Genomic DNA, 24,044 nt, shown 5'->3' with positions numbered 1-24,044 from the left:
GCATCTCTCTCCTAGGGGGATTCATTTTGGCGACGGGCTCGCCACACTTGTGTATTAGCAGCGGGAGGAAAAGTAAAAGGGATACTGTTTTTGGCGATTTTAGCGACAAAGCGACTTTGTCTTTCTTCTGAGGTTTCGTTTTGCTGACCTGCTCGCCTCACTTGTGTTATTAGCGGCTAAGCGAGTTTTCTGTTTCCTCGGCGGCGGAGCCCTTACCCCGACTGCGCCTCTCACTTCTGGTCTGGACAGACAGACACACACACACACTTCCATGTGTGGACGTTTATATATAAGATATATGAAACGGTTTTCTGGAAAATTTTATTATAGACAAACAGATGTCAAGATATTTGTTTCCTTTCACCACTTTTTTCAAGGGTTGTACTTGTATGAACTCTGTATAACTGAGTCCCGATACCCGGGAAACCAGTCCCGTATGGCACACACCAGCTGCCAGTACCAGGGGTAAAAGATCTCGTTTTGTCTGGTGGCTCCACCCTTAATGACTTCCAGAGCTGCCCCTGATGCTGGGTAGGCTGACATTGTGTCGATGACACCCCTGAAAAACAAAGCAAGAAACAAATAAATATGTCAGCTGAGATGGGCTATAGCCTAAAACGAAATAAGCATGTCTAGTTAATGAATGGGTGGAGAAATGGGAGCTATTTTAAACATTATTTTTTGTCATAAGTCTATCTATCTATCTATCTATCTATCTATCTATCTATCTATCTAGCTAGCTAGCTAGCTAGCTCTACTGTAACTGTAATATCCACAAAATGGTCGGCTATCACATTTCATACTAGGTAGTTTTCTTGAATTGTGTTTGCATCTCACTTGGTTTTCTCTGGGTTTATTCCACAAGGTTTCAGGATTTGAAAGCATAACTGATCAAGTGGCATGAAAAAGGGGCAAGGAATACATCAAGTAAGCTGTTTATTTTGTTTTCTATTAAACAACGTTCAATTGTTCATTATTGTCATTGTATGTTCATTAGGGTCTCAGAGAATGACAATATGTTGTATGCTGGTCAGACATTTTTACTGGATTCTATACACATGCCGATACATCTATTTCTGCTACTAGTAAATTTCAGTCTGTGCACAAGTGCCATCACTGTTCAGCTTGTCTGTATCATTAGATCGTGGCCCTTTAAAGTGACTAGAGCATTTCTAAAAGTTCTGTTGTGCTGTATCTGCCAAGCTCAATCCTTACTCAGTCTGTATTTTGGAGATCGTCACTAGCTGTATACTCCATCACAAGGCTCTTCATAGGGCAAACAATGCATACAATAAAATAACAAATTTAACAATTAAACCATACAATATTAGGATTGGGAGTGATTATAGCTGCTGCCTTGACAGATACAGTGTCATGGTTTTGAATCCAATGCCAGGTTGTTGTTCATGTGTAGCTTGCACATTCTCTCTGTAGTGCTCTTGGTTTTCCTCCCCAGAGACATGTGAGTTAGGTTACCTGGTGAAATGGGTGTAAGAGAGACCTTGCAATGGTCTACAGCCCTGTCTGGGGTTTATTCAAACCTTCACATAACAGAATAGGTTCTGACCTCACACAGCCCTGAACTAGATTATACTGGTTCACAAAATGGATGGGCATGGGCAGAGCTGTTAGGACTCTTGCCTCACCGCTCCAAGTCTCAGTCCTGACACCATCTATGTGGAGTTTGTACATGACTCCAAGAGTTTTTCTTATCTTTTCTTGGTGCTCTGGTATACCTTCCATATCCCAAAGAAAAGCAGATTAGATTAACTGACCTGGTATTGTGATAGACGGCCAGCAGCTGAACCCGGCCAGGATGCCCTGAGGATGGAAGGATGGGGGCAGGCAACTACTTTTGGACACTGCCTCCCCCAAAACACTAGATGGCAGCTCCCCTGGAATATAATGGTGCCACAGATTCCTGCAGGGCATCCCGGGACTTGGAGTGTGGTTTCTCAGCCCTGTTGGGTACAATGGGTGCCGCCATTAGGAGCTGTGAAAGGACCAAAGGAGCCATGCCTTATCCCTAGCCTGGAAGTACTCACAAGTCACAAGGACGGAAGCTCTGAAGTACTTCCAGGCTAAAGAAAAGCCAGTTCTCCATCTGACCCAGAAGTGCTAGCAAGTCACGTAGACAGAAGAGCAGAAGCACTTCCGGGTCAAGGACTATGTACAGGACTGCTGTGAACCCAGCAAGTGAGCCAAAGTCATGCGGTAGTAGACAATGCTTGCTGGGCAGTGTGGAGGAGATAAAGAGAGAGAAATTTTTGATTTGTGATTATTTACTTGCCTGTTTACTGTGGCTGTGGTGCTTGGGGAGCACTATTGGAGAGGAAAAGAATTAAAAATACTTCTTCATGCCGTGTCCTACGTGTCTGTCTGTTGGGTTTAAAGGGGCAACAGTGACCTCTAGTGTTCACGGTATAAATGTGCGTGGATGAGTACAGTGATGTACCATATGATAGACTAAGACTGCTTCCTGCGTTTGTTCCTGCTTTGCATCCAATGCCAGTGGGATAGGCTTTCACTTCCTACAACCCTGAATTAGATCAGATTGGTTGAGGAAATGGATTAATGAATGATTAACATAGCCTTGGATTCAGATATCAGCCAGTCACTGTCTGTATAGTGTTTGCATAATCAGGGTATCCACAGATCCATCTGGGTAAGCTGGTTCAGCACTCTAATTAGACACCATGTGGATTAGTGTACCCTGCAGTGCAATGGCATCCTATCCATGAATGGTTCTTCCTTTCCGCCTAATGTTCTCTGAAAAAATATAATCAGGAACTTCAATAATTGTGTCTGGAAAATGAAAGCGTGATTGATATAAGAATGACATGAAATGCTAATTTTAATTGCGTGAATATAGTCTTGAGAAATATTTGTTTCCCAAAAATAACGTGGCTTACTAAATCTTAGTGATAATTACAACAGTTTATGCAAAATTGAATTTAGGGGTTTCACTTTGCAATAACAAAATTTGCAAAACAAATGGTGTTTCGCTTCCAGTGGAATGTTTGCAATTGACACAAAAAGAAAAGCATTTAACTTCTGTCACATCCATTAATTCTGCATGTATCTGTTTGTCATTTAGTATTTAAATAAAAATCTCTAGCAAAAGAAAAAGATCAGCTGACTCATTTCCTGTCACATGTAGACATTTTGTTGAACAAAACCTTGTAGATCACAGTCCTAAAGATGCACCAAGGATAGAAAATAATCTTGAATCTGCACAGGCCCTAGAGCAGTGGTTCTCAATCTGTGGGGCAGGCCCCTCTAGGGGGGCACAAAGTAACAAAAAGGGGGGCTCAAAGATGTGAAAAAAAGAGAACAAGAATCAAAAATATGAAAAATACATCTATTGAAACCAAAAAAATTTAACTTAAACTACATTCTGATACTAGAAAAATAAATATAGAGTTAGATAAATGTCGATAAAAGTTAAGTAGGTATAATAAAATATGCATCTATGATATATCATTAATTAAAAAAGAACAAATTGGTATTAGTGGGCTCCTTTCAAAAAAACGTTAGGGGGGGGGGGGAGCGATTAAAACTGTTATGAAAACTCGGGTCAAAAATACTTAAAGGTTGAGAAACGCTGCCCTGGAGAATGCATATCCTCAAGCTCTTCTGCAGGAATCAAGAAACAGAGAAAGGAGGCTGGTAGGAAACATCATGTGGGCAGGTGAGCGGCTTCCCATGTAGTGGGAGTTTCCTGTAGCAAAAACACAGTAATGTGCACAATGTTGCATTTTAATGTGTCTTCATATGGAAAATATGCAGCATGTCACATTTTTAAAGAAACCTACTGCACTCGTCTGCAGTGATGTGAATGAGAGGCATAAACATGATTCATTTTGCTGCTGTGTGAAGGATGATATGCTTTTTGAAGCTGCAGAAAAGAACACAAGTAAATGTGGAAATGTGAACGAGACTTTAGGTATCAGCATTCCTTGTTTTCCCACCCCCCCAAAAAACTTTAAAAACTTCCAAAAACTATTTACTGCATAGTGAGTTTTGTGTTTCACAATTGTGAAATTGCCTGAGAAACACATTTTAGTGTTAATTTCCTGAAACTGTATGTGAATTGAGGCTTGCCTGTTTCACTCATTGTTACTGAATTTAATTATCGAGGGTTTCGCTTTAATTTTGTGCTCATCTTCAATGTCCACTTTGTAAATTTATAATACCACGCTGTTCCAGTTTCAGGTTTTGAATGCAGATAACATAAACAGAACATTCTCCAAGCCACTTACTCCAACGTGGGATTGGGAGTCGCAGGTTGTGCCAATTCCAGCAGCGTGGAACAGATGGAGGAACCAACCCTGAATTTGGCACCATAGTGGGCTCATCTTGAGTGTAAAGTTCACCTCACTTGTATGTCATTGGGATGTTAGAGGAAAACCAGAGTATGCAACAGAAAACTCCAAGCAGACATACACACAAGGTGCAAACTACATAGTGACTGAATGTGCAATTCAAATTCAGAATAGTGGATTAGCAGAACTACCTACTTGTGAACAGAAATGCTCAATGAAAAACAACATGAATGACACAATATTTTCAAACTATATAATTCCACTAACAACAGTGATGCTGGAGCCTTTCTCAGCAGCACTGCGCACATGGCAAGAACCAACCTTGGATGGAGTTCAAGTCCATCGCAGGCCAAAATCACTCAGAAAGAATTAGAAATTACCAATAAATCTAATGTGAAAGCACAAAGTCACCATACACTCAAAATGAGTGCCAGTTCATAAGTTATGACCTGCCAGACCTTCTGCATGCTTTTCACATGGGCAATATTATGCATCTGTGGAGGAGTCAGAAACTTACTTTACTTTCCTCAAGGCAGTCTCTGTGTCGATTAGGCCAAGACTGCAGAGTGTGATGGAAACGTTGACTTTCTGCATGGACAACTCATGCTGGAGAGATCCGAAGAAGCCATTCACTGCAGATTTGGTTGCTGTGTAAGGAATGGTGAAAGGGGAGGGAATCTTTGCTGAAAAAGATAAAAATAAAATAATATTTCAATATGCAGTGACTGAACACACTATAACAGATGCTCACCAAGTGCAACTCCTAATTCTTCAGGACTTCATTAAGAAGAGATGGACATCAGAAAAATGGAGTGAGTATTGTCACTACAGATTTTTTTGTGAAATACAACACAATCCAAAAAGCTGGAAAGGATGTCATCGACTATGAGGGAACTTTAGCCAAAGGGCCTCCTCACAGATCCGGAGTTCTTTGTGCAAATCCCACACCCAGTTATCTCCATCCTGTTTTCTCCAATGATGTTTCTATTACGTTGACTGCATATTCCAGATTGGCTATATGTGAGTGTGTGTGAGTGACTAAGCCTGCAGTAGGAAGTGGGGGATAGGCCCTGGACTCCATGACCCTGAATTGGTGAAGTGGGTTTGTGAATGTTCCTGTGCCTTTATTTTCTACTAGCAAACACATGGACTTCTGGTCCTCAAATAAAGGTGGTTCATATGGAGCACTTTGCCAATCTAACTTTTGTAAAATGTGTTCCTCAACCAAACATTGATGTAAGGACGTTGTGAAAGTAGCGTTATATAGCGCCCGACCCGGCACAGACTCACACGGAGGCACGTGTAAAATGACACAAGACTTTCATTTTCTTCAGCTGGAGGGCACGCCTTCACCGTGAACCCCCCAGCCACAGCACAGTCCAAGTACGCACAACTCACAACCACAAATACAAATACACTCTTCAGGTACCACCACTCCTCCCTTGAAGCTTCATCCTCTCCTCCCGACTCTGGCCCCTGAGTGGTGGTGGCTGGCCCCTTTTATAGCCCACCCGGAAGTGTTCCAGGTGCCTGACCACCTGGTCCCAATTGCACTTCCGGGTGGGGATGAAGATTTGTCCAGCCGGGCTGTGGAATCCACGCAGCACCCCCTAGCGGCCACCCCACCTCCCAACAGGGCTGTGGAGGACTCCATCTCCCATGGAGCCCTGTGGGAGGTTAGGGAATCACCGTCGGCCAGGGAGGCTGCCACCAAGTGTCCCGGGGGAGGTATTGAACGGCCCATTGGTTGCTCCCCTGGAACATATGCAGCAGGGGCATCCCGGCCGGGCATGGGACCCGGCCACCCATCACAATGTAAAAGCAATGCTTGCATATGGGCAGAAGTTGCGAGTATTTGACAGTCTAGTTGTTTGTTGGCAAACATTTGTCTGTCATTGTTGGTCTTGTATTCTGTACCATGGAGTATGTCTGGAATGTCAAAAAGCCATAGTAGTCACTAGCTACACTATAGCTCTGTATTCAGGGTTACCACCAATCATTCTTCATTACTGGATTGCCTCCTGTGTTTGGCTTGACACTGAGGAGATCTCACCATCGTACTTCCATTTTGCACCATCGCAGTATGTAGTACTGTGTTTTGCAATGACAGCGATCACTGTGGTATAAGGACGGGCACACAGGTCACTTTACGTAGGGGGATCTTTAGTACTTGCATGACAGATGGACACAATCCTTAACATTTTATGTATAGTAACAGTAACAGTGCACCACACGATAACGTGCAGTGCAAACACTTGACTTGAGCATTCCTAGTTTTCATCCTCTTTCTGTGTATGTTTACCCTTCATTTGCTCAGCAGTTGATGCCCTTGCTGCTTCCTGAGCAGCTCTTCTTTTCCCCACCCTAGCGGTCTGCTTCTTCTCTTCTTTCGTCTGCATCTTTTCACGTTAAAACTGATTGAGTCAGTGTTCGTGTTGCAATTACTTAGCACGTTTTCCTTAATTTTTCACTTAAGTTGGCACTTAAGTCTTCAATCTGCCTCAAGAATGATTTAAGATATAAAGAGGTAGGGGAAGTGATGGTGTCTTGTACCTTTAAATTCTTGTCAATAACTGAGTGAAAAACATTTCTGTATCTTGAATAAGTATGTATATCTGACCTTTTACATTTTATGCAATTATTTCTATGCAATTATTCGGCAAGGTACATTCCTGTCCTTTAAACTCTATTGGATAATTAGATAACAGCCAATTTTCATCCTTTTAATGCTATCAGAAAACTGGGGGAGCAGCATTCAAGTCGCACTGAGTTTTTTTTACTGGATAATCAGGGAAGTGACATTTCCATCTCTCTACATTCTCTTGGACAGTTGAGCAAGGGGCATTTTTTTTTCTCCCTTTCAGAGTCACTTTTCATTGTCAGTGCCAATCTAAGTAATAGTAATTACGAGAACTAGAACAGGATGTACTGTAACAGCAGTTTATCACTGGCTATTTGCAGATCTCCACACTCTTCCAAAATCATCAATCAAACATGGGGAGTACAAACTGCACACAAATAGCACCTAAGGTGGGAATAAAGCCAGAGATCATTCTGTTCTCAGCCTGACTGTGCTACCTCTACTAAACTATGTATATGGTGGCCCTCTCAAGCCAAGAGATTTAATAGATTTCAATTATGCCAACTCATAGTACAAAGAAAAAATGGGACTCAAAGGTATAACAGCTCTGCTTCTGCCCACTCACCTGCAATTGACGACACAGCAATGATGGAGCCATTACTCTGTTTCAGGAAGGGCAACCCTGAAGATACCATCTGAGCATAACTTAAGAAGTTCGCCTGCAAATTTAAAACATATGGCCAACATGGATCAAATGGGCTGCTTAGTAGAAGACAAGAAACCAAAATGTAATTCAGATTCAACTCAACTGCAAAACACCGGCCTAGAAGAAATTAAATTTGCCCTTTGACCAGAATATTTGGGTATCATATTGATTTATTTTTAATTTTGTTTTTCACTTCTGCTGCTTTTCACTCTCTCATCTTCTGTATAAGTATTTTACTTTTCTTGAAATAGCTACATGTTGCGTATGCAATGCAGTCGATGCCCATCATGATACGAGTTCAGGCAAATAGCTGCCATCTGCCCAAAGCAATAAAACTAACCACAATATTTTCAGTGTTTTCCACACATAGAAAATGTAGAGGTGGGCTACTGCTGCACAGTATTTCTCCACCGATGTTGCTTCAGAATGATATAAATAATGAAAATCCACAACCATTTCACATGCTGTGCTTAACACTTTTCAAGATTCATCCTGGGAAGATTGCAGATGGAGAGAGCTGTTTTTTTTATTTAATTACTTTTTTAAAGCTTTGCATTGCTATACTTTAAAGGTAATGCTTATTGTCTGATTTAGGTGTTTCAGCAGTCCATATCAAATCAATTTAGTAAGATGTGCTATTTAAATATACTGTATCTATTATCTAATAGATCCTTAAGTTCCTTCTCAATCATCCACAGACCTTCTTCTTTTGCTAGGAATCTTAGTGTCATTTTTGATTCTTCCCACATAAACCATATTAACAAACTTTCTTACTTTCACCTCTGTAACATATTCCATGTTCACTCTTTCTTCTTCTTTTTCAATCCTGAGAAGCTTCTCAATGTCTTTATTACATCTGACACTGTAACTCCCTACTGGCAGTGCCCCTTGGTTCAAAACTCTGCTGCAAGAGCCCTTACACAGACCCACAGCAGCGAGCACATAATACCCATCCTGCTCTGCCTTCATTGGCCCCCTCTCTCTGGTAGGATTGAATATAAAATGTTATGACTAGCCTCTAAAGCTTTGAATGGCCTTGCACTGCACTACATCAGTGACCTCCTCCATCACTCTGCTACTGTCTGCCCACTAAGGTCCAATGATTCTGGCCATCTCTTTGTACCCCAAACTAACCTGCGCTCTATGGGCGACAGAGCCTTCAGCTCTACAGTACTCAGACTTTGGAACGATTTCCCTAAAAATAATAAGATCAGCTGACTCAATTAATTCTTTCAAAAAACAACTTAAAACTCATTGGTTCAAGAAGGCATTTGATTTACCTTGACATTTTGACCTTCCTTTCACTTTCAACCTCTCTGTCCAGATGACCCTGAAGATTTGTGTTTATACCACAAATTAGGTTACTTGTTCTATTACATATAATTTGAAACAGTAAATTATAATGGAAATGGTCTTGTGACCGTGACTGTGACATTTCATTGGAGGCCCCCTCTTACCCCCCCTAGAAAGGGGTTCTAGTTTTTGATTCATAATAACTTGTTTTCACTTTGCCATTAATGGTTATTAAGGGAAGTGTGACTGTGGTGAGGTCTGCGGTAGGAGTGATGGATGCATTCAAGTTGGAGGTGGGATTACATCAGGGATCGGCTCTGAGCCCTTTCTTATTTTAATGGTGATGGACAGGTTGACAGACGAGATTAGACAGGAGTCCCCGTAGACTATGATGTTTGCTGATGACATTGTGATCTGTAGCGATAGTAGGGAGCAGGTTGAGGAGACCTTGGAGAGGTGGAGATATGCTCTAGAGAGGAGAGGAATGAAGGTCAGTAGGAACAAGACAGAATACATGTGTGTGAATGAGAGGGAGGTCAGTGGAATGGTGAGGATGCAGGGAGTAGAGATGGCGAAGGTGGATGAGTTTAAATACTTGGGATCAACAGTACAGAGTAATGGGGATTGTGGAAGAGAGGTGAAGAGGAGAGTGCAGGCAAGGTGGAATGGGTGGAGAAGAGTGTCAGGAGTGATTTGTGATAGATGGGTATTGGCAAGAGTGAAAAAGAAGGTCTACAGGATGGTAGTGAGACCGGCTATGTTATATGGTTTAGAGACGGTGGCACTGACCAGAAAGCAGGAGACAGAGCTGGAGGTAGCAGACTTAAAGATGCTAAGATTTGCACTGGGTGTGATGAGGATGGACAGGATTAGAAATGAGTACATTAGAGGGTCCACTCAAGTTGGGTGGTTGGAAGACAGAGTCAGAGAGGTGAGATTGTGTTGGTTTGGACATGTGCAGAGGAGAGAGGCTGGGTCTATTGGGAAAAGAATGTTAAGGATAGAGCTGCCAGACAAAACGAAAAGAGGAAGGCCTAAGAGGAGGTTTATGGATGTGGTGAGAGAGGACATGCAGGTGATGGGTGTGACAGAGCAAGATGCAGAGAACAGGAAGATATGGAACAAGATGATCCGCTGTGGCAACCCCTAATGGGCGCAGCTGAAAAAAGAAGAAGAAGAAGAAGTGTAAAGTGATGGAAAAAATATCAAATGTATCCATTTAAAATTAAATCTACAACCCAATAAAGTATACAGAAAGTCAAGGGGTTTGAATATTTTCTGGATCCAGTGAAGGTAGAAGTATATGGGGCCATTGCTGAATGAGAACGAATCAGATCAGGTCAGGTTGGGAAGCATGCCCTGGTACAGTGTGTTGCCACACCCACCATATGATGAAACAACTCAGGATCCCAGTTGGCAACCCCCTGGCAGACATGTGGTCCAGTCCCACCCTCTAGAAATGACCCTCTATCTGCCACAGCCAGGTGTTACATGGGCGTCCCCTTGGCCTGGTCAAATCGCTCAGGTGTTCAACAATGAGCCACATCACCCTCAGGGAATCGCTCCTTCACAATGCAGGTAATGTGCCTCTTTTGGGAATCCATGAGCAACTGCTCATTCGACACAAAGTCAAACCAGCGGTACCCAAGGATTCTCCGAAGAGACGCAGAACCAAAGGAGATATGCATGGAATAATGAAATTCACTGTAAGGCACTTAGTTGTAACATTTAGAAAGCAATGATCAAAAGGTGCTGAAAAAGATGAAGAAAGGTGAAGCTGCAGGCCCACCTAGAGCGGTGCCAAAAAATGTGTGTTGTAATGTCAATGAGAGGAAGCATGAGCAGATTGACTGCAGATTGGAATAGTGAAAGGTTTAAGATGAAGGTGAGGCTGTTGCTTTTCAAGATAGTAATGGAGACAATGAACAGAGAAGTGCATGAAGGATCTTCAGTGGTAGTTTTTGTATGTTATTGGTCTTATATATTAATTGCAAAAAGTGAATGTAACTGAGGGAGAAGATAGTCATTTAGAAATCTAGTTTAGAGGTGAAATGCCCTAAGGCAGGGCTCCTCAATCACAGTCCTGGAGGGCCGCAGTGGCTGCAGGTTTTTGTTCTAACCTGGTTGCTTAATTAGAAAGCAATTCTTGCAAATAATTTAATTTCATGGCTTGTCAGTGCTTTAACTCTGTTATGTCAGGTAATTCTTATATCCTGGATTTTCTTTCCCTTTCTAAGGATATCAACTAAATAATTTGAAGGCTAAAATGGACGAATAATTCCCATTCCTTGAGTTTGGGTTAAGAAACCTCCAGGGGTCTGATAAGTTGTGATCCTTTAAAAACTGTGTAATTATCTTTGCAGTATTAGATGTCGTCCCCCCTGTCACAGGAGTCCTATCTAAGAGTGGATTTAAAACACAATTAAAGTCCCCAGCCATTATAATTTTATGAGTGTTCACACTGGGAATGGATGCAAATAGATTTTGCATGAATTCCTTATCATCAACATTGGGTGCATAAACATTTATCAAAATCATTTTACTGTTATATAAGTTGCCCATGACCATCACATATCTCCCTTCAGGGTCCGACACTACCTCTGATGCTACAAAAGGAACTGTTCTATGTATGAGAATTCCCACCCCTCTAGTTTTCTTTATAAAGCTAGAATGGAACATTTGGCCAGTCCAGTCTTTTTGTAATCTGAACTGATCCTTGGTTAGTAAGTGGGTCTCCTGTAAAAATACTATTTTAGCGTTTAAGCCTGTTAGGTGAGAGCATACTTTCTTTCTCTTTAATTCGTGATTCAGGCCTTTAACATTCCAGCTCACAAAGTTAACTGTCCCATCATGGAGACATTGATTCTGAGTTTTTAATGTCATTTTATAGTTTTAATTGGTAATATGGCAGTTTTAATCTTAGTTTCAAGATTCCCCAGGAGTTGTTGCATGTTAGCCTGTTGCTGCATTGATATTTATAATTATAAGGATTATAAGAATAGATTAGATATAACCTGCTCTCCTTCTCTCCCCCCTTTATCCCCCCACCCCCCCATTTTGCCTCCCCACATGAGGCTAGACCCCACTTCGCGATGTTCCAGTCCTCTGACATACGAAGAGACAGAGCACGTCCAAAACAAAACAAACCCCACCCTGCAGCGGCGTTACAGAATTAAAACAGAGATATCTTTTACAGTTAAATCCTTAATACTATCTGCCGAAAATGTTCTCATTAACAATATTTAATCTTGAAATAATCTTCAGCGCTTTTAAGTTAAGATATTAAGGTTAAAAAAAAAAAAAAAAAAAAAAAAAACAACCCTGGGAGTGATTTTAAAAACTAGTCCAGGATAAACCTGGTAATTCATACTGTAATAGTATAATGGTAATTGTATAAATAGTAGAACAAGCATTAAACCAAGGGTATGAAGTTAAACAGTCTACTTTAAGGTATAGTAAAATAAAAAAAATAAATAAATAAATAAATTAAAAAAAAAATAAAATAAAATAAAATAAAAAAAAAAAAAAAAAAAAAAAAAGGAAAAGAAATAAAAAAATAAATAAATAAAACGAATCCTACTTTAATCACTTCCACATTTTCACACTCACGTCTATAGCTCTATAACTCTGATTAAAACATAAACATATAACATATAAAGTCCAGATATAAAAAAAATTTTAAAAAAAGAGAATAAGAGATGTATAATTATAATACCAGTCTCTTTAAACATGGATCCAGCGATCAGATCATCGGTCTTTCCCGTGCCTTGATAGAATACGGCTCTTTAATTTTAATTAACTTTCAAAAAAAGTGTCGGAAACAGCTTCTTTAATTCTTTTTCAGCTTCTTCTTTGCTGAAGAAAATATAATGTCCGTCTTGAACTTCCACTTTCAGTTTGGCAGGATACAAGAGGCTGTATTTGATATCGGCTTCCCGTAGCATCCTTTTAATGTCGTTGTAGGATCTGCGTTTTGCAGCTGTTGATGGTGAGAAGTCGGGAAAAATACGAATAAGATTATTTTCGAATATAATCTCTTGCTTGTGTCTGAGAAGTGCCATCACATCAAGCTTACATCTTAGTCGTTCGAAGCGGACAATAAAAGACCTAGATTTAAAGGCGCTTGGTATCTTTGTGCGATAAGCCGTGGCTATCTCATTGTCGAGTTTAAAGTCATCTCCAATTATTTTAGACAGTAATTCTACTGCAAATTTCACTGGGCTTGAGCTTTCTCGTTTCTCAGGTATACCCTCAATTCTTATATTATTTCTTCTGCACCCATCCTCCAGGGCTGCAAGTCTGTCTCCAAGTTTTTTGTATTCCGAGTTCGCAGCTGTGGCTTTTTCATCGGCGTTAGATGCCATTTGTTCCGCTGTTTCCACTCGAGCCGTGAGTCCCTGCTTAACGTCTTCCAGCTGGTCTGAAACGTCATTAATATGATCATCAAGCCTTTTCAGTTTGGAGTTAGTTTCTTCAATGTGTTCCACTAATTTCTCCAACATGCCTTTAAAGTTCACGTCGAAACGTTCAAATAGACGCGTTTCCTTATCTTTGTTATCCTTCTTGAGCTCAGTGGCCACCTTCTTAAGATCATTTGTGTTATCTTTCTTAAGCTCATTCATGGCCGTAACCATGGCAGTGGCCAGTGTAGTGTTCATCTCTTTCTGTGTAGCTATCTGTGTAGCTATCTGTGTAGCGATCATCTCTTTCAGTTCGGACAGTTCGCTTCTGCTTTCGTGCTCCGCAAGTGAAAATGCAGCTCCTGTTACAGGCTCGCGATGAGTAGATGAGAGCACGTCCTGCAGAGCCCTTTCTAGTCTCGAATGATCCTCAGTAATCGGCGATCCCTCGCGACCTGTATCACTTGCGCCTTCGCTCCCATTTTCACTCTCGACTGGAGACGATACAATGGAGCGGGGCCCCAGGAATTCTGCGCACTCTTCTGCCTGTTCCAGGTCAGTCTCCGTGATGCCATACCTTACACCTGCACTCAGGCCGGAAGTCTGTCCGGACTTCGATGCAGCTTTAAGTTTCTTTTCTGGTTCTTTCTGACTTTTCTTCTTGTTACTCATGCTTGTATATTGTAGTGGAAGTTCCTTGGTCGGGTTAAATACAGGATACCTCTAAATAATATGAAATACGTGGGAAAATAAAGCCGCTGCTAGCGGAGCTCTGCTTCAGACGTCCATCTCCTATAAACGGACCAAACCAACCATTCCCATTCCTTCACTTTTTCCTCTTCAATTTCCTTCCAAGTATTTAATTTAACCCAATAGTGCATGATTACACACAGGTGTAAATGGTAACAAGCTAACTGGTCTCTTTTGTCATTTGTATGTTATTGCTAATTAGGAGCAATTAAAAACCAAGAATACAGCTGTTTAAAACTAAAATAAGCAATAAGAGTTCAAAATCTTAACGAGCGAGACAACTAAAGTGAAACAGAAGTGTTACTTGAGCAATAAGTGCGTCTTATTAAGCAGTTGGGTTGGAGCAAAAATCTGCAGCCACTGCGGCCCTCCAGGACTGTGATTGAGGACCCCTGCCCTCATAGGGAAATAGAGGAAAGGCCAAGCTGATGGTGACAGATGATGGCGTGGAGCCCTGGAAGAGGTGGGTGCACAGCCATCGGGAATGTATGATGAAGGTGTTGAGAGAAATGCAATCCAAGGCACAGACTGACAGAAGTAGGTCCATAAAAGGATTAGTGCTATGAAGCGTAGTTTGCAGGCAGTGAGTGTGACCTTTGTGTATAGAAAATGTGTGAGATAAGTGCAGAATACTGGTAAATATCTGACTTCTCAAAGAGCTTCTTTGGCTTTGAAGAATTTGTGGCAGGGCATAGAGCAAGAGGAAGGTGAATGCTGACTTAAAAGAAAGACTCAGTGTGGATGCAATAGGTGCTTTGCTGAGATGAAATGAGCAAAGGTGGTTTGGGCATGTGGAGGAAAAGGCAGAGGATGGTTGGGTGCACTGAGAAGGAGATGGATAGGATAACACCCAGAGGGATTGCAAATGTGACGTGGTTAGAGGTGGTGTGGGATGAGATAAGAGGAATGAGTCCCACTCCAAAGGTTACCTTGACAGAGGACATTGGAGGGAAAAAGATTAGGGTGGAACAGGCTAAATGGGGTAAACCTGGAAAATGGCAACTTAACAGAGGATGGACTTGATAATCATTTGTAATACATTAGTATTTAGCTTGGTACCTACCTGCATAAGCACACGAATGTGTTCCACATCTCCATTCCACATCTGGAAGAAGGTACTCCCAATATGGTTAAGAACCAGGTAATCTAAACCACCTGAAATTATGCAATATTTAAAAAAATGAAAGTCACAAAAAACAGCATACCATAGGACATGACAGGTTAATGTAGGGTGAAGCATTTAGCAAAGTATATTGACAACAGAGTAAAACTGAACAAAGATGAAAGACAAAATCTGTGTTTGTTCATGCAGGCTTAAATAATTTTGATAAAATGTCATATTGTTGTTATTCTGCTTAAGAGATAATTGTTATTTGCTTGGTAAAGTGCTTCAAGATGATGTTCATTATTAAAGGTACTCATTAAACCTGAACTTAGCTGACTTTTGCCACAATCCTCCCCACACTCTCTACACTTTTCTGACCCACCTAGCTTGTCGAGTGCAAAGCGCAGAACTCGGTTGGGATCTTCCAGATCTGACATGTCGGCAGGGATGTACCACACCTTTGGGGATCCCAGCTGTAGGCATTTTTCAGCGACCTGTGGGGAAAAGAAGATGGAGAGATTAGAAGGGGAAGGACTCGCATCAGACCATTTCAAAGGGTAAAATTGAAGTGCCAAGGCTATAAATTTGCATGTCCCAATTTTCCAAATACAGTTTGTAGTCTTTTTATGATGGTGACATAAAAAACAGAAAGAAAGAAATTATCATGTGTTACACAGGTATGCGTCCATGAGAGGATAGGAAGGAGGTGTTGAGTTTGTATCAGAATCAATGTTTAAAATAGTGGCGTCGAACTCCGGGTCTGGAGGGCCACAGTGGCTGCAGGTTTTCATTCTAATCCTTTTCCTAATCAGTGACCAGTTTTCACTACTGATTAACTTCTTTTCCCTTTCTTTTAATATCCCCGTTTTTAAGGATATAGTTTTCTGAATGTATTCCTTTCTTCATTAAATGACAGCCAAACAGAAATGAGATGTGAAATGAACCAAAAGATGACCAGCTAAACTGGGATTTCAAACTCCAACTAATTTCACTCCAACCAATATCTTAATGAGAAGCTGATTCTTGCTGTTAATTAAACCCGTTATTTAATTCCATAGCTTGTTGTTGCTCTCATTCTGCCAAAGATGACATTTCCAAAACTGTTGATTTTTCCATCCATCCATCCATTTTCCAACCCGCTGAATCCAAACACAGGGTCACGGGGGTCTGCTGGAGCCTATCCCAGCCAACACAGGGCACAAGGCAGGGAACCAATCCCGGGCAGGGTGCCAACCCACTGCAGCTGTTGATTTTTGTTTTTTCTAAAAACAACATCAAAATGTATTAGTGACCTGAGAGATCAACCTTGCCGAGATCATCATCTTTCTTTATTTTCAGATATTGTGTGATGGGCACAGGTGACCTGGAGCCTCATATATAAACAGTGCGTACACACAAAAATGTAGTGTATGCCCATTTCCACACTCACACCGCGATGTATAAAAACTAAACTTGGCATAAAGTTAAACACATTCTCACAGCTCAAACCATTGCGTATGCAAGTTTTCACCTTGGTTTTGCAAACTGGTGGTGCCCAGCGCCAAAGCATTGCTACTGTTCCTGTGTGGCTTCCCTTTTTTTTTTAGATTCACATCCCTGACACGGCTTTATCAAATACACTGAAATTAACCGCATATTGTTTATTAGTTTAAGGCATCTGATTGTAATCAATCTGTAAGCATATAATGGTGCAAATGGCCAAACTATTCCAAATACCATTGCTGCTTTAGCATTGTTACTCTCAATGCACCACTCAGAGTATTTTAACCCACTGTATCTGAGTGTGGAATCACAGCTGTACAACAGCTGATTGGATAATCGGGATACTGCATCAAGCACATGCTGCCTCAGCCATGCACGCAGTCTATTTGAACTGCATCAATACGGCAAAAGCTTCAGAGCCTTTCCTGTAGGGACTTCATGGTTCAGAAGCAATTTCATCCCAAGAGCTCTAAATGCACTCAATCAGTCCATCAGGTGCTCCTGGTAGAACTGTTTGTACTTATAAGTACAATCACCTCACTGTAAACTTGCACTTCAGTTGTAATATTGCACAACCTGAGCCACTTTATAAAGTGTGTATTTACATATGATGACGACTGGATTCTAAGTCACTTTTGATTTCCAAGCACTATCTTCTTGGAGCTCTTGATATCATTTTTAAGATGAAATGCAGTAAAGTATGTATATTACATTATAGAGATACATTTTTAACATCATTTAAATAATGTATATTGTTAATGATTAAACATACGAGGACTCTGTGGCACAGTGATAGTGATGGGCTAGCGCCCTGTTCAAAGATTGTTCCTGCCTCGCGCTGTATGCTTGCTGGGACTGGTGCGACCCTGAATGGATAGATGGATGGAATAATTAAACATGTACTATTAAGATATTTCAATGTTCCTTAAAAGTTTTGAAGAATCAGCGATCTAAGCTTACAGATGGCTTGGCATTTATTACAGATCTTGTGTGGCAACTGGTTACTTGGAGAAAGGAAAGGAAGGACAGGAAATGGGGGTTATTACATTTGAAAGAGACAGTACTGCTGCAATAAACTATTTCATCGGGGGTCGCGCATGACGCAGCAAGCACATTGCGGGAGGGAGGAACAATATTTGGACGGGGCGCCATCTTGTTTCTACCACTGCACCACCGTGCCCTCATGTTTAATACATTTCTATCATAATGAAAATGATATCAAGTATACATCTTAGTGTTTTAATTGTTCAGAGAGCTGTAATATCATAAATGTAATGTATTCTGTGTCTTGTCAGTGTAAGAGAAAGCCTGTTTAAGAAGCACATAGTGATTCACATACAGAGTACATAGAAGAACACATAGAATACAAAGCATTTAACATGCTCTTTTAATTACAATGGGATTTGAGAAACTAGTAAATTAAACGATTTTAAAATTAAGTTTACGACGTTTTACTTTAATGACAAAATAAACTAAAAGATTGAAGTGGACATTTTGACCTTTTTTCCACTGTGTCCCTGTTTTTTTCCATATGACACTCAGATGGTGGGCAACGACTCGCCTTTTCACAGCAACTTTGATATCTAACCATTTCTTTTTGATTTCGGGCACTGTGCGACTTTCTGAACTTGAACTTCTGAGTTTCTCCACACTCGATTGACTTCCTTTTATTGTTTATACCACTGCTTAAGCCAACAAATAATGTTTTTCCTTGCCTCAATTTCGCATTTGCTGAAATTTTTCACATGCTTTTTCCATTGCCGCTAAACCAAACACTGAGCGGTAAGGGATATTTATTATGATTTGCATATTAAAATATGTGAAATTCTGGGAGGAGTCGAGGTGGTGTGGAAGGAGAGTGCACGTTCGTTACATTTCAAGCTGACCAGCATTTATGTAGCGAAAGAACGTGGAAGTTGGCATACGCACAGATTTATGGATCTGGATTTTTTTGTGGGTATGCACATTTCTGTTTTTGTCCATATGCCTTGTTTTAGTGTGAATTCTATACACAGCGTTATACATGAGACCCCCGGTCATGTGGCAGCTTGTTTTGTGTCTCATTATTGTTTGGCTGTTAATTAAGGAAAAAGAGACAATTAAGGGGCCTGAGTCAAGTTTATTAAAACTAAAGTAAAAGAAGTTAATTAGCAGCAAAAACTGGTCACTAATGAGGAAGATGGCTAGAATGAAAACCTGCATCCACTGTGGCCCTCCAGGACAGAAGTTCAACACACATGGTTTAAAAGATCACTGTATTGAATCATTTTCATTAGAACACTTTAGGAAGCAGAGACTTACCTTCTTTAATGCGGATTCTGTCCGAGCTGTTATAACAATTTGCGATCCAAACCGAGCATAGTGATAGGCAATCTGCTCCCCAATTCCTTTACTTGCACCAGTGACAAGAACACGTCTGCCAGAAAGCACAGCTGACACAAACAACAGATAACAAGTTAAGCATTTTTTGGACATTGTTCGGCCATCTCTGAGAATTATGCCCAAAACCCAGCTTGCTGTTTCTTGGAAATCCAATCTAGTTTAATCTCCCCACTGCACAGCACAGTACAACAAAGCACAGTCCTCTGTTTTTCTCTTTCTCAGTCTGCCTCCTCCACTCCTCTCCCAGCAAGCTTTGTCTTCCTCCTCTCAACTCTGGCTCCTTGAATGGAGTGAGGTGGCTCCTTTATAGGGGACCCGGCAACACTTCCTAGTGTGGCGGAAGTGCTGCAACCCACGGCTCCAAAACTGACCAAGCACCCCCTGGCGGTGGCCACGGGCTCCAGCAGGGTTGAGCTTATAAGACAGGGGGATTGCCCTGTAGTATTCCAGGGGAAATATTGCCTTGAATACGCCCTCTCCCTGAGTCCTTCCTCACAGAGGCATCCACGGCCAGGCAAGGGCCCCAGTCGTCCACCACATTGGTGAATCAGTAATGAAACTGCAGAGTTGCAGTATGTCAGTGTATGATGTCTTCAGAAAGTATTAAGACTCTTACACTTTTTCACAGTTTGCTATGTTGCAAGCTTTATGGTAAAATCAAATAAATTAATTTTTCCCATTGTCAAAAAACACTCAATATCCCAGAATGGCAAAGCAAAAAGAACAGGATTTTAGGATTTTTTCCAAATGTATTAAAAATAAAAAATTACAGTGACAAGTATCCAGACTCTCTGCTATGACCCTTGACCTCCTGTTTCAGATGCATCCCATTCTATTGATCATCATTGAAATGTAGCTACACATTTTTGGAGTCCATATATGGTAAGTTCAGTTGATTACACCAGTGATTAGGAAAGGCACATACCCGTCTATGGAAGGTCCCACAGATGACAATGTGAGTCAGAGCTAAAATCAAGCCAAGAGGTCCAAGGAGCTGCCTACAGTGCTTAGAGATAGGATTGTGTTGAGGCACAGATTGGGACGAGGATAAAAAATCATTTCTGCAGCATTAAATGTTACCAAGAGCACATTGGCATTCATTATACTTAAATGGAAGAAGTTTGGAACAGCAACAACTTACATCACAACTGGCTGCTCACTCAAACTGAGCAATTGGGAGAGAAGGGCCTTAGTAAAAGATGACCAACAACCCGATGGCCATATTGGCTGTGCTCCAAAGAACCAGTGTGGAAATGGCAGAACTTCCCAAGGACAAAGATTATTGCAACACTCCAGTTAATCTAGGTTTTATGACAGAGTAGTGAAATGACACATTAAAGTCCACTTGGAGTTTGCAAAATAGCATTTTCTCAATTCATGGGTCATGACGCTGGCCTGCCTTGATGGGTCACTGTGATGGTGTGGGTCTTGCTCCATGCTCCCTCTTCTAGATTTGGGAGCTTCTTGAACCCAACACCGTCGATAATGAAACCGAATGAGCTTGGCAAATGGGGACAAAACACGCTAAGCAACGGTATGGTGGAAAAGTGTTAAGCACTTTTATTAAACAAAAATCAAAACAGTGTTCAAATAAATAGTGCAGTTCTCCATAGTTCTATAAATAAACAATCCGCAAAAAACAGATAACTGTAGAGGTTAAAAATCCATAATAAAATCCTTTTAAACAAGGTTAAAATACTGGCTGGAAGCCGTCCTTTTTAAAAAACCTGGTGCCTTCTCCTTTTAACTGGCAGCTCCCCTGATTCTCCCATACGGGCCTTGCAGCAGGGGAGTCAAACTATCCGCAGGTGCAGCTGACTCTCATCTGGTCCAGTAGCCCTCCATCCCCTGGCTACGTACAGCTCACTCACCAGACCGAGACTCGGGTCCCCAATGGCCAGGGTGCTCATGCTGGGGATCTCCCTCCCAAGCCTCTTTGACTCCTGCTGCCTTCTCGGACTTACGCAGCAAGCCGTCCATAATGCTGGTCACTCCTGCTCCTCTGAAAGCTCAGCTGGAGTGACCCAATCCATCTGCACCAGAGTGTCGGCCTTACAATCTGCCAGGGCCCTCCTTCCAAACTGCCTTCCTTTGCTCAAGCGAGCCTGCTCTCTCTTGCTTGCTCGCTCCCACACCAGCTTTTTTCTCCTCCTGCCTTCTTCTTTCTCTAACCTCCGTTCTATCTTGTTCCTTCGCTTTCTTTTCACTCTTGATCTCTTATAGCCTGTACTTATACAGCTTTGTAAGTGCAGCATCTAAATCACGCACCGCAGGAAGCCGATGAAGCAATTGAGAATGATTGCACCTTCACGTGCAGGTATGTCTCACCCCAATTACTCTATCAACTCCCCACGGTTGCGTGAGTGTGCCCTAACACAGCCAAACTGATTTATTTATTAAAACTGGCCATTCGTTTGGAGCTGCAGACCCACTATACCACAGTCACCAGCGTATGCTTACAATAAAATAAAATAATGCAATTTCAGTAGCTGGATACCAGCAGTAAATGGTTGCATACTGGTATATCCAGCAGGGGGCACTAGCTCCCTTGTTAGAATGAGTTCTTTTTTAATTGTGGCATGTTACATAACCCAAAATTATATAGATATAATATAAAAAGGCGATACCCTGCCCTTAGTGATATGGTGGTAAGAAATCACATAGGAGAAATAACTTTAATGACAGTTTACGTGGCATAACAGATGAAGGAAGCCATGACAAGACCTTCAAGAGTGGGGGCCCAATGTGTAAAGTCTACCATTTTCATCGCTGCGTTGGAAGGATTTTCCGGATTGGATGATGGTATCTCCCATCCAGCCGTCGGCTTCAAAGGTGTCCCGGGCAATGTTCCAAGGCTTTATACTCATTTTTTCATGTGCAGGCCCCCACTTAGGTGAATCATGCAATTCCAAATAAGGCAAAGAGAGGATACAATTTCATGCTGAGTTTGACACACAGAAATAGTATACAATGCCCATTTTTCAGTTTTCCCTGTCTTGTCTTCTAATGCGTGCCTAGCAGTTCTTATATGGTGAACTCCTGTATGCTAAATCTGGCTTTGTGTTAGCTGTACATGTGAGTAGAAAAAAATATAGATTTATAAAATATTTGTACAAAGCACAGTGACATATTAAACATATCTACTTATTACATCTGGTACCTCACATACTGCTTCTCATTGTGTATCTGCGCACTTGAAACACCAAGGAGGACCCACGCTGCCCTGCTGTTCGATAGCAAATCCGTTTGTCAGCATGCTCAATACACTAAGAATAACCTTCCTCACCATACAAAACTATATATATTTATCATCACATTGCCCCACAACTCTTCAAATGTAATCTATTTATGCCAATGTGTTCAAAGCTCCAAGAGAGACCACCACTCCCCCCTCGTTGACGAAACTGAATACTGCATCATGAACAGGACAAAGAAGCAGAAAGAAGCAGAGAGTACCTAGTGTATTTCAGCTATGTACACTGTTTTTAAATGTTAAACATTTATTTAATGTTATTTGCCGGTATGTGTCATTTATGAAAAAATGTAGGCTAGGATAATCACTGAACAAAAATAGTTAACACTGGGCCTAGAGGCTAAAAGGGTTCAGAACCTCAGACTTACAGGTCTCTCAGACTATGAGAAACAGGATTTGCTGGTCTAATGCAACCCAGACTGACCTGTCTGGCCTCATTTCTAAGCATCATTCTGGAAGGACTCCAGGAATCGCTCATCACCTGTACATTAGCATTCCAATAGAAAAGCATGGTGGCGGCAGCATCCTACTGTGGGGTTTTGGACTGGGAGACTAGTCAGGGTTGAGGGGAAGGAAGCTGAACGGAGCAAAGTACAGAGATATCCTTAATGAAAACCTCCTAGAGAGAGCCCTGAACCTCAGACTGGGCCAAAGGGTGACCTTCCAACATGACAATGACCCTAAGCAAAAAGACAACACAGAAGTTGTCTTACAGGAAAGTAATCATTCATTTATCCTGTCTCAGTTAATGCCTTTTGTTTCAAAGGTACTCAAAAGCTGGAACCTGGCACAATAATAGAGAAAACTGAAGAAAATAACCAGCTTTACCAAGATGGTCAGAGCATCTGAAGTGCATTGACATTGCAATTAGATGGTCAACAGGTTTGGCTGCAGTTTCAATCTTACCTGGCAACAAAATGCAGCCTTATAAAAATGCTCTCAACTAGAGAAGTCATAAAAATTCAGTTGTACTAAAAATATCAGTGCACTCTGCCTGCATTCTGCATCCTATTACTAGATTTCACCGTGATCCAAATAACACTGGTCAACAAGCATTTTGCTACTGGGATTCTTTCACCTCTTCTTTAACACATTTCACTTGCTGGCTGCAAGTCTAAAAACTGTTTTCGTCCAGCAGCATGTCCCATTTTTTAGTTATGATGTTCCAGGTCTCGGACAACTAGGGTGACTGGACAGTAAAGATGGATAAATATTTTGATAAATACTGGGAATTCTACTAAGGATGCCACACACTACTAACAGCTGTGAGTTGTTTACCTTGTCATTATTAATTGTATTTAAAAACTATTCATTTTTAATTAGCGGAAAAAATATTTGTTACTGATTACCAAGTCTTATATGACTCTTAAGCATAACGATACAACTCAGACTTGACGCTGCAGTAGGTAATTGGTTTTACTGTTTCCTTAACATAACATTGCATTTCAGGACGTTTTGTTCATTAGATTCACCATTACTTTGAAAATTTTGTCAAGGCGATGTACAGAAACGTTGATGCATTTCAGCATTTAAGAAATAAGTTTGGTCTTGAAAAAAGTGAAGCCAAAACTAAGGAAGATGTTTTTATTGGTCCTGAAATCCATGAACTGATGCTAGCCGAGGAGTTCAAAAAGAAACTGAAGACAACTGAATCAGCAGCATGGGAAGCATTTGTGCGGGTTGTCCAGAATTTTCTTGGCAGTCACAGAGCAGAGAGTTATGCTAAGCTTGTGGCGAATATGCTGGTATCGTCTTCTGGTTTGTTTT

General features: G+C 41.2%; 1 protein-coding gene across 1 annotated transcript in view; it reads right to left on the bottom strand.

Moving 5' to 3' along the window:
- Positions 1-307: 307 nt before the first annotated feature.
- hsd11b1la (hydroxysteroid (11-beta) dehydrogenase 1-like a) overlaps positions 308-24,044 on the bottom strand; it is a 40,752-nt gene continuing 17,015 nt past the window's right edge. The window contains exons 2-7 of the mRNA XM_028816366.2: positions 18,944-19,074; positions 15,543-15,654; positions 15,119-15,210; positions 7,532-7,625; positions 4,843-5,008; positions 308-559 (exon numbers count right to left, since the gene is read on the bottom strand). Of these exons, the coding sequence (XP_028672199.2) occupies positions 373-559; positions 4,843-5,008; positions 7,532-7,625; positions 15,119-15,210; positions 15,543-15,654; positions 18,944-19,074 (782 nt within the window). The 3' untranslated portion in view covers positions 308-372. The remainder of the gene's footprint in view (positions 560-4,842; positions 5,009-7,531; positions 7,626-15,118; positions 15,211-15,542; positions 15,655-18,943; positions 19,075-24,044) is intronic.

Source organism: Erpetoichthys calabaricus, chromosome 12 (assembly GCF_900747795.2).
Source record: "Erpetoichthys calabaricus chromosome 12, fErpCal1.3, whole genome shotgun sequence".
Lineage (NCBI taxonomy): Eukaryota > Metazoa > Chordata > Cladistia > Polypteriformes > Polypteridae > Erpetoichthys > Erpetoichthys calabaricus.
Note: the sequence above shows the minus strand (reverse complement) of the source record. Positions and strands in the feature narration are given on the sequence as shown.